Genomic DNA, 12,282 nt, shown 5'->3' with positions numbered 1-12,282 from the left:
CATATCGCCCTTACACAAAACCCAACACTTCTCTGCAATACGTCCACAGCGAAAGCAACCATCCACCAACCATAACGAAGAACATACCCGACGCCATCAACAAACGTCTATCTTCACTATCATCCGACAAAGCATCATTTGACCAAATAACTGCACCATACCAAAAAGCACTCGACGAAAACGGATACCGATACACACTAAAATTCGACTCAGACGCTACTACCAAACGGAAAAACAGACTTCAACAAAATATACTTTGGTACAACCCTCCATTCAACAAAAACGTCTACACGAACATTGGCCACAGATTCCTTTCATTAATCGACAAACACTTCCCCATAGACCATAAACTCAGGAAAATATTCAACCGTAACACCATCAACCTCAGCTACAGCTGCATGAACAATATCGAAGAAATAATCAACAACCATAACAAACATATACTGAGAACATCAGACAAAACTAACGACAACACCGCGAACAAAAAGACACTTACAAAAACATGCAACTGCCGACAAAAACAAAACTGCCCACTTAACGGAAACTGCCTGCAGTCATCCGTTGTTTACCAAGCTATTGTAAAACGCAAAGACAATAACACAACTGAGACGTACATTGGACTTACAGAAAACGAATTTAAGACTAGACATAGAAATCACACTGCCTCTTTCCGCCACAAAAAACTACGAAACTCGACCGAGCTCAGTAAGCACATTTGGACCCTTAAAGACAGCAATATCGACCACGACATCTCATGGAACATCATCACACACAGCAAACCATACAACAGCACAAGTAAAAGATGCAACCTTTGCCTCAAAGAAAAATTCTACATCCTCTACCAACCATCCAAATCATCCCTCAATAAACGCAACGAACTTGTTTCCTCTTGTCGCCATAGATCCAAAACACTCCTACGTAATTTGTAACCATACACCTTAATTAATACTCTAACTTCCGTCATCTAACTTGAAACTATACACCTTGATTAATACACTAACTTCCGTCATCTTGTATATATATTTTAAGCATTTAAGTATTTTATTCATTAAATCCCCTGAAGAGTGAGCAATCACGAAACAGGCTTGTCGGGATGAATCTGTAGTTTTGTGATTTTTCTCAACACCACTACACACACACACACATATATATATATATATATAAGTTTGAAAATTTGTAATCCAGGCATTGAATATATAAAAGATAAACGTTTCTCCGGATTTTTAAATGATTTTTATTTAAAAAAATTTTAAATAAAATTTTTAATGATTTTTAAATGATTCTGATTTTTATTGATTTTTTTAATGATTTTATTTTTTATTTTTAATCCAATTAGGCTCGAAGCAACGAGTCGAAAGCTCAATAAAAATCATTTAAAAATCCGGAGAAACGTTTATCTTTTATATATATATATATATATATGTTATACAATTTGTATATATATAAATATAAATGTAATCAATAAATACAAAGTTTGCGGCGCACGAATTGTTACGATGAATTGGGAGAGTTATCGTTTGTTTATACAATTTAGCTAGCTAAGTAACTTTCTGGGCAGCCTTTGATAACAGTGGCAAATTTACAAACATTTTAGTAAAAAAGTACAATAAAAGTAGTAAAAACGTACTCACTTTCTCTTAAGTCAATAAAGTTAACCACAATTTCCAACCACTTGCCAGTGGGAATTGCAACTGCAACACTACATCTTGTTTCAGTTTTGTATCCAAAAGGAAAACCAGGTGAATGAATACGACCGACATTGTTTGAAATTGTATTGTTAGAACAAACACTGAACGCAGGTGGTAAGTTATTGCCTAAAATTGACGAATGTGGAATTGCAATATTAAAATTTAAACTTGTTTTTAAAAAGTATGTACTTTTAGTAAAAAACAGTAAGAACTATATACTTACTTTTTGTTGATTCAAATTTAAGACTAAAACCTTTAAAAAGGCGATTCAAATAAGCGTTAAAAGTCAAAACCACAATATTGGTGTAAGGTGAAAATGTCATGGATGTCGTGTTCGTGCAAAACTGTTTTGAAGTTCCACCAGAAATAGTGAGAGAACCAATGCATCTTGTTTGATTATCTGAAAAAAATTCTGAACGATTAATATTTTGCTAAAAACGTAATTGTCATGGTAAATGGCCTGAAACCCAAGATTTATTTCATTTATAATGATCCAACTAAAAGAAACTTAAAGGCTCATTTCATAACACAAACATTTCATTATTTCACTAAGTCTCGCATTTCAGTGGTGTCCTTCTATTCTACTTTTACTTCAACACACTACAATAAAGGTTTTTCTAAAATCAAAGCTTATAAAAAGGAATTGGTCAAGAAAAATGATGACGCCATAATATTTTATTCAAAAAGAACGTAGCAATTGTTTTTTACATTTTAAAGTAGCTTATAAAAGCACAAAGTCAAATAGTTACTCCAAACTCAAGAAATAGTGAAAAACATTACAGTATTATGCCAACAAAAGTTGTTTTTATGTCTATTCTAAAAGTGTAAAAATAAACAGTAAGAAACCAAAGCGCATGGTATGTAAACAAAAATTTTATAGACTTTATTTTTAGTTCATTTAGCGAGAACTTGATTTACTATTTTTCGGGTCAGTGAAAATTTCAAGACGAACATCAAAAAATGATTTGAACACATCTGGAAAGAAGAAGGGTAGAGGAATTCTTGGTTAAATAAGACATCGCAGCAATGGGAAGTTTTAAGTAATAAATCCGTGTTCTGCGATAAGGAAAAAAAAATTGACCCTTCCCCAACTCTCAATCTTCTAAAACTGGCTGTTGCCGACATATTAGTATCGGAACTTAGTTTAGAAATGAATTTTGCCAATTTTACACTACGGATCGTTACCAATTTTTCGATGTAAAGTTTCCACGATAAAGAAACTTTTTAACATTCATTGCCTCTTGTTTTCTAATTTTTTCTGTGTAAATACCTAAAACTTGTAAAATAAGCCACGATGCAAAAGCCTTTTGTCTCGATTGAATTCAATGGAATACAAGAAACTGTTATATTAATATTTTTAAATAACAACTAAATAATTGAAATAGTATTGTCTTTTACAAAGCAAAAAGAGTAAGCTGAAAGATAAAAAAGTGTTCAACAAAGAATAATTTTACGGTGATGATATTTTGAAATTATTGTCGGATGAATTTGAAATAGAATTAAAATATCACGCTGTGAATTTTAGCCGTTTTGTTTTTTTTTCATATATTGAGTTAAAAATCGAGCATATAACATTAAAATGCGTTTTTTTTTATGTATATGGCTTCAACATATTTGTGTAAAGGAAACAAGTTCAAGCATGCTCCTGTAGCCAAAGAGCTCAATACGGTTTTTTAATAGCCAAATGGCTTTCCATACAGTGGTTTGTATTATGAACAATTAAATATTTTCTATCAAGGCTTTATTTTTGAACGTAACAAGGAAACATCATATTTAGCTTATTCATATACTTACCCTGTACAAAGTAGTCGAGAGAAATATGAGAAAAAGTAAAGTTGAACACTCTTTTGAGTGGTTGCCTGATCGTCAACGAACAACTTTCGTAGAAGTAGTTATTTGCTGACACAATATGTCCTTTAGACAGCGTTATAGTTCTTTTTGGACAAATGTTGATTGGGATGCCAAAACCTGTAGAAATTATAACAAAGTGACGATGGAAACTTTGCATAAAAAACTAAAAAGCTATATTATATTCTCAACAGTAGAAAAGCTTTTGTGCTTGTGACAAATAAAAGTAATTAAAATTATAATTACAAGTCTTATATTTACAAGTATTTACAATAGTAGTAAGTGAAAACAATATAGAGCCATGAAGCTGCATTGCTACAAATAAAACTTATAAATTGAATCTACTAATGATTAAAAAGCACAAGTTTTTTCATTGTTTCCCTGAAATTCTTATCATGTGCTTTAGCTGTTGCTTCTTTACTCAGATGATACAACCTTATTTTACAGTTACACTTGGAAAAGGTTTTTTTTAAACAAAAAATGTGATTGTAAGTCACAATAGTGTCAAACATGTGACTGTTAAAGTCTATAAAGATCTTTAACATTTTATTTGTAATAATACAGCTTTAACAATAGCATCATAAATTCCACAGCATTGAGGAAGGTTTTGACTAGTAAAATTTTTCGTTCTCTGAAAGCATTTCTCTGTTTCTTTACAAACAGATATAACACTCTGTGTTGTCTTGAGCAAACTGCCTCTGTCTTTATGTTTCAGAAATATTAACGGTGCTTGGTGTCCAGCTGGCACCAGCACACCCTTAGCCTGACAGCAATGCATGCATAGTGTTTTCTTTTCTGCAATTTTTTCATTTTAACCAGCTATATATGAAATTGATGTCTTCTTGAATTTAGACAGGTTCCAACCATTAGGAATTGCATATTCATAATCGCAAAATGATATTCTTTCTGCCAGGCCATATTTCCGAATGAGTCCTGCATTTGTGATGGTGACATCTTCTTTGTTCATATTAAAGTCTCATACATGATATGAAGGATTGATGTTGGGTCTAATTTTTAAACAATTGCCTTTATCACCTTCAATTGCACTCCTCAAAAAGAGACTCTTATAAGCTACTGTTAACTGCAGTGCTGTGAGATTGTTATTGAAGTCTCTAGCAGTTTGAATGGCACTAAAAAAAGTTCCAAATAATCCTGTCTGAAATGGTATATCAACAAATAGTTCATGAGTAACCTTTCTTTCCCTACCAGTTCTGGGAACAAGCATTTAACATTTTTAATCACTACAAGAAATCTAAAAACCATGTTTTATGTTTTGTCTCGTATTTCGGAACGCCAGTGGCATATTACAAACTTTTCAATTAGTTTTACACGAAGTGTTGCTTGCCAATGGTTTACGACTGTTCAGGATGTGATACAATTGATCTATGTTACGAATGAAATGTACTATTTCTTCTCATCCTTGGAACTGTGGTAACTTGAGAGTGTTAGTGCAATGTTTTGTGGTTATTATTACTTTCGTAATATCTTCTTTGTTGTGGGGAAAATCTTTTCCGATATCCTTGGCGTTTTCTGCAGATGGATATTGCGATTTAAATAAATCAAGTATATCAGAGTACTTGCTCTGACAAGATTCCCAGTCGATGTTCTCAGCGGTTTGTTTAACCTTGTACTCCTCCGTAACTTTAAGGAGAAGCTTAACCTCATCATCAGTCCAAATATAATATTCGACTTTGCCTTTTCCTTTGGTGGAGCCTTTACTTGACTTGGCCATTCTAATTTTTATTCAAACTCACAAAATCAAACAAACAGAGTGCCCCACGATGCCAAATGTAAAGATGGTAAAGAGATGTTGCTAAATAGCGCCAAAATTTGGATGCTGCAAAAGCTTGATGAATCTCTTGTTACAAGTAAATGCGCATGCTCTGTGCTTAGAAGTATTAAATTTCCTCCGTTTTTGCGTATACGTGTGGACAGGCGAAAACGATTCAAATACGCTACGTGTGGACGCAAATCTTTTCAGAAACGGAGAAAAAAACCTCCGTTTTCAAAAATATCCGTATACGTGTGGACGGGGCCTCAGTGCTTCTGCTGCTAAATTAACTTTCATCTTTTATTGTTGTAATCTGATATGAGTAAGCTTCAATTTGTTTTCTAAACGTAAACCTTCATCAGCTTAAAGTTTTTGGCGCTCTACAATGAAATTCCAGTAGATTTGATTACCATTTATGTCCTTCAATATGCCAAATGATCCAAGAGTCTTTCTAAGGCTATGTTTACACGAGACCGGATAAGTTTTCGTCCGCTCAAAAACTCGCGCCGTTAGCCATTCCGTTTACACTACAACACGCATCCGTACTAATTTTTTAACATGTATCCGAAAGAATATTCGTGCTGCTGTAAAAGCGGGCAAATAAAAACTTGTGCGGATGAATATTTTGGCTGAATATCATGGACCAATGGAAGAAAAAACTTCCTTTAGTTTTATTCACGTCGGCTTATTAAGCTCCGTTGCAACTTTGGAAATTATTCCGGCTGTTGTAAAGTCATTAGAAAGAGAGCGTGAATGAAGGCAACGGTTGACAACTATGACAGCCATTTTGGGCATGCAAACAAAAAATTCAGCTTGCTTTTACACTCCATTAAAAGAGGGAAGCGAAAAGGAAGAAGGCGAAGGTTCTGGGTGAGACCAGGAAGGAGCTCCGAATGGTGGACGAATTTCATGAATGGTTTTGTTGTTGAGGAAGAATGGCGAGAAAATTTTCGAATGTCGAAAATGGCTTTTACCAAATTATGCAATTTACTTCAGCCGTTTCTCGAGAAAAAAGTTACTAATATGCGCGTACCTATATCGGTTGAAAAGCAACTGGCAATAACACTCTATTACTTGTCGGACGAGGGTAGATATCGTAAAGTGGCAAATGCCTTTGGTGTATCGAGATCATCAGTCTCACTAATCATTCGACGAGTATGCCATGTTTTGACAAAAAGTCTGGGATCCAAATACATAAAACTACCGCAAAATAAGGAGGAGACGCAAACTCTTGTCTCAAAATTCTTTGTTAAACATGGGTTTCCACAGTGCATGGGTACAATAGATGGTACGCATATTTTCATTAAACGCCCCAGTACCTCACCAACAGATTACCTTAACAGAAAGAACAGGTATTCTCTTAATGTTCAAGCTGTTTGTGACTTTAAATATCGTTTCATGGATGTGGTCATTAAATGGCCGGGTAGTGTACATGATGCACGGATATTTTCTAATTCCAACATTAACCGTAAGCTTCGTAAAAATGAGAGTTTTAAATGTCAAAAACAAATTGTTGATGATGAGATGCCAGTCCCTGTGTGTATACTGGGTGACCCCGCTTATCCTCTCCTTCCATTTCTTATGAAAGAGTTCCCAGGAGGTGGCAACAGTGTGCAACAACAATATTTTGGGTGGCGCCTTTCTTCAGCGAGAATGGTTATAGAATGTGCATTTGGAAGACTGAAAGGCAGGTTTGGAATATTAAAGCGTGAAATGGATATCAACACTGAAGATCTACCATATGTCATTTATGCATGCTTTGTTCTCCACAACTATTGTGAAGAAGAAAAGCAGGTTGGGTCTGTAGAAGAAATAAGCAAAGCAATGGAAAGTGAAAAACAATTCCAACCATCCATTCTGGGAAACAGATACACCCTTGGTATTAATGATGAACAAAGTGGGAAAATAATTAAAGACATTTTTGTAAAATTTTTTGATTGATGAAACCAATAACAATCACTTAAAATTTTCTAGTTAAAGTTATCGGATGATAATATGAATATTTTTAATTGTGTATTAGCTGAAAAAGGACATGTGTTTTAGCTCAATAAGAATAATCCAATTTCAGTGTTACAAACACAAAACATGAAGTCTAGAAATAATTTTCCAATAAAAAAAACAGCTTAAGTATAGAAAAATACAAATTTTGGGCTATTAAAAGCCAAAAAGTAAAGCATGGCTATCAAAAGTTTGGATAAGATGGGAAAGATTGCGAATATCCATTTTGATGGTTTCTGTAGCCATGTTGGTCAGTTGGCAGCATTGGCTGTTGAAAGAACACTTGCAAGGAACTAAATCCATTGTTAATAGCTGATGTGAGATTTCCAATGCTTTCTTTTAAGCACTGCATGTCATTCTCATGTTTTCTATTGGCTTCCTCCATCATATCAACAACTCTTTTCTTGAGAACAACTTCTTCCTTTGAATTGCTAATTAATTGAAGCATGTGCTCATCTAAAGATCGCTTCTTAGTCAGCTTTGAATCTTTCTTTTCTTTCAGATTTCTAATTAAATTACGTCTGAATTCACCCATATCTTTGACCTTGTGAGACAAATCTTGTTTATCTGAAGCATTTCTCTCAATTTCACTCTTCAAATCAACTTCACTCCTTTCGTATAAATCAATGGAATCATCGCATTGACTACTTGAAGATGTTGGTGAGATACTCCTAACATTTGGAGTTGAGCTTCCTACATTGCCACCATCCAGGTCAACGTTTTTCAATTCCCTTTGGCATACTTTCAACTGCTGGAGATCCTGCCCAAATTTCAAAGCATTCGTCATACAGACCCAGCACAACTCTTCCACCACCACTTTTACGACCACTGTCCACAGCCTTACGAAAATTAGCTTTGATACGCTTTATCTTTTGCGATATCTTTTCTTTGGTAAAAACAGCTAAATTGTTGCAGTTCGGATAGTGTTCCATGCTTGTTTCATTTTTTGGGTAGGCTGCGCGAAAACGCTGCAGTATTTCTTCGTACTTGTTCTTGATTGTTTCCCAGTCGAAACCAGCATTACATTTATCAGATTTATAATCGATAACTACGCGCATCAAAGGAGCAGTCTCTTCGTCACTCCAAACAAAATTATGATTTCGGGACGCCATGTTTTAAGTGAAATGTATTACACATGCGCGGCTGTGTGCACAAGCTATCATACAGTGTTCTCACTTCTCATAAACGACCAACGAACAAAGCCCACGAATCCTTTCTTATCCATTAATAAGTGCTACAAAGCTAAATAGTGTGTAAACGGAAAGCGTAAACGCTCGAGTTTTAACGACTTGTGTAAACACCTTCGCCCGTGCAAGTTTTGAGCGGACTAAAACTTATCCGGTCTCATGTAAACGTAGCCTAAGAAGTTTTGACATGCGGCATACAATCGAGAAAATTTAAATCTTTTTAATTTTATGAACTGGATGAGTAAAGTAGCATTTCGGACTTTTAATGTTAAGACATACAGCAAGTTCCTGTAGCATTGTGAAATGACAAGAAGGGCTATCACAAGTAAGATAGACAACCCCAATACAAACATCTCAAGGCTTCTTGACACAGACTAGTACAGGATCGGCTCGTTTATTACCAGTCAAAACATAATAAAAAATTGTCACAGGGAACTTTACATCACCCATTGACTGCAACAGCCTTTAAGACAAGAGCGGCTTTTGCAACAGGTAACGTATCATTGTCTTTTATAACATTGCCAACATCAACATATCCGTTGAATTTCTTACAATCCTAAGAAACATGTTTACCGATAGCCATTTCATCCAACATGAGAGAGCAAAGAACATTTTGAGTTCTTTTAACTGCTTCTTCACCCTAGAGTAAGTGCTTGAAAAATTGAAATAAAGGCTCTGTGAAACCAGGTTCTGCTGGATTTTTCGCATCCATTTACGAACTTGAACCTGATGAGGAAGTGTCAAATTACATGTTTTACTAACCTACTCATACGCCTTGGAAGAATAGAACTCAAGTTGATTTTTAAACGGCGCTCTTTTTGTTGTGATATTTTCAGCTTCTTTTTCAATGATATCACATTTGCTCTGGCCTTGTGCAGTTCTCCTTGAAGCTTCCTTAGGGATTCCTGAACTGCAAGACTTTAGTCATGGTGATCATTTGATAATGATGAAATTATGTTTAAACAAGCCTGTGCAAAATCTGCTAAACGATTTGTCGGTGGTTTTTGCTCTTTGACTTTATATAAAATTTTTTTCCTAATTATTTAAATATTTAAAAAATTTACTTGTTTTGGGTGCTGTTTAAAATAGGTAGTTCATTGTAATAAATTATGGGTTGGTAAATTACATGTGTCATAATTAAAATACCTATTATAGTTACTTTTTTTGAAAAATTATCAGGTAATATCAGAGATCCCACAAAATCTTCTGGGTAACATCGCCTGCAACTATTAATTAGTCAATGTACAAGTACTTTAAATTTAGGCCAACCTTTTTCAGATGCTTTGGCATAGTTTTGAATCCTGTTGGAATTGCATCTTCTTTTAGCATAACCTTTTAGCTAGTTTTATGTTTCTCTTCAAAGTGGTCAGAGCAGATTCTTGAGTGGCTGGTTGCCATACAATCTTCCCTGTGCATGTTTTGGATCCATTTTGCATTTTTTGTTTTATGAGAAACCAAAAGATGAGAAACCAAAACTAACATTGACGAATGAAATATTCTTAATGTTTTGGTTTAAGTCCAAATTCATCATCTGAACTGCCTTCAATATCACTACGAGAGATGTTGGCTTTCTTTTTCCGTTGGCTACAGCCAAAAGCTGAGCAATTCGTGCCTAATTTTCCCATTCCCTTGATTATGTATCTACTTTTTTCCCTATGTTTACAGCCTTTTCATATTGAATTTTCATGCAGAATATTAAAATTTTGGAATGAGATTTGAAAATTGTTCATTTAGTTACTCATCACGAAGACAAAATGAGAAAATGGCACTGCTCATAAAGCATAAAACAAGTGAAATATATTCTATTTTAATCAACTACGAATAAATGCAATTTTGAACCGTCGTTATAAATCTACAATTCTATCTTGTCGTCAGTCCCTGTCATGAAGAGTCTCATTAGATGCGTATGCGTATTTGTTGACCTGTGCTGAAAATTTACAAAGTGTGAGTTTATCGAGTAGAAAACCCTTTTAAATCCAATACATCCATTTTATATAGAGATTATGAAGGAAAATAAAAGCATAAACAGAAAAGTAAGTATCATAAGTTGTAAAGTTTTTTATCTAGGACCAAAATTGTGTTCATATTTCACAATATTTTAACGGATTTCAACCGACATAGAATATGAACATGTGGCGGGCGAAGCGGTCATTCAGCTCGGAGAGACATCGGAACCGCCAAATAGATAGCCTAGAGACTGTGCTTAAGAGAAGACGCCAGACATTCATAAGTCTATAGCCAACATTAAAGTTACGATGTGCAAAATGGGCCAGATAATTAAACATATACTTGCTAAAAAGCCTGCTAAAAGGCGAAAACCTAACGGTCAGTCGGAAACGACAGTCAACAGAGTATGACAATGACTCTAACACTAAGCTAGACTCAGAAACATCCTCTGGGAGGAATAGAGGCAAGCGACAACGTTGCATTAAGTCTCCTGATGCTATAAGCATTGCTAGCGATAGCGAGGACAAGCTAGCAAAACTTGTGGGCACTGCTGGCAAGAATACCGACGGTGAGATAACAAAAATGCTGGGAAATGAGCCCAAAGCGCAAGAACATGATTTCTTAGACGACTTCACAAAAACGTCTGTCAGATGAGGAAAGCACAGGCCCTTAAGTAACATAAAATTTGGAAACATAGTGTTAAAACGATAGGGCAAACAAATGAACCCGAAAGATTAAAGCAAATCCTTGAGAAATATGCACGTCTGGAAAACTGCCCAGGAATGTGGGGCAAGAAGATTAACCCAGAGATATGGCAACTGTTAAGTTCAAATAAACAGAAGGCAAATATACAAATTCTCAACGCACAACAAACAATACTCACAGCCATGTTTGCCATTTTATAAACAACAAACTTGTTTGTGGTTACAGTCTGTAGAAGCGAAAACTGTTAGGCATTTGCAAACTTAGTAGATGCCAGATCGTTGATGGCAAATGCACAAAATAATTTATTATTGGTGCAAAAAAATCAGATAAAACTTGCAATTAAAGAGGAGTATTGGAGGACCTGACAGACAGCAAATTACTTTGTGAAAATGACTTGGCAAAAAATCTAAGAGGTAAAAGAGACAAGTCACATCAGCTCCTCCGTGAGAAGTGGAAATAACAGAACGCACTCTACTGGCAAAAAACCAATTCCTTCTTACAAGAAGAGGCAATTTTAAACTAACAAATTTTTTTGTGGCAAAGCCAACAGTGGAAGCAGCGAAGAAAAAAAATCTCAATGGAAAAGAGGACTAGAGAAAAAATCATAGAGACTTTAAATGTAGTCAAAAATTCTATGAGTTTGAGAAATTTGTACCTGAAATTTAAAATCATCTACAGAATTCATCCAAAAATTTCAGAGTGGGGAGAGTTGCACAGCATTCCCGCATGTACTGAAATATTATCTCACATAACAGGAGTTACAATCAAATATTATCAAATATTATCAAATATTATCAAATATTATCAAATATTATCAAATCAAATGCACTGAGGAACCAGCGCAGCATAAGCTACGCCTATAAAAATTTCTCCCGCGTGAATGCTTCTTGCTTGACGAGGAGATACTAAAGTTAATTAAAAGGGGTGTATTACAGAAAAGTGCATTATGAAAGTGGACAAATCCTTTCTACCATATTTTTATGACCTAAATTAGACCCCAATGGGTCACATTGCCTTATTCTCAATTTGAGTGCTTTTAACGAGTCAGTGGTCTATCATCAATTTAAGATGAACTCTATTCACAATGTCACCAAGCTAGTAACAAAAAATTGTTTTATGGCATTAAAGGACTTAAAAG

The 12,282-nt window shown here is 34.9% G+C and overlaps 1 protein-coding gene across 1 annotated transcript in view; it reads right to left on the bottom strand.

Moving 5' to 3' along the window:
* Positions 1-12,282, bottom strand: part of LOC124449545 — a 132,109-nt gene that overhangs the window by 33,667 nt on the left and 86,160 nt on the right. Inside the window, exons 47-49 of the mRNA XM_047000481.1 lie at positions 3,483-3,656; positions 1,912-2,088; positions 1,632-1,814 (exon numbers count right to left, since the gene is read on the bottom strand). Of these exons, the coding sequence (XP_046856437.1) occupies positions 1,632-1,814; positions 1,912-2,088; positions 3,483-3,656 (534 nt within the window). The remainder of the gene's footprint in view (positions 1-1,631; positions 1,815-1,911; positions 2,089-3,482; positions 3,657-12,282) is intronic.

The sequence above is a fragment of the Xenia sp. Carnegie-2017 genome, unplaced genomic scaffold (genome assembly GCF_021976095.1).
Source record: "Xenia sp. Carnegie-2017 unplaced genomic scaffold, XeniaSp_v1 HiC_scaffold_23, whole genome shotgun sequence".
NCBI lineage: Eukaryota > Metazoa > Cnidaria > Anthozoa > Malacalcyonacea > Xeniidae > Xenia > Xenia sp. Carnegie-2017.
The sequence above is the reverse complement of the archived record's forward strand: the minus strand, read 5'-3'. Positions and strand labels throughout refer to the sequence as shown.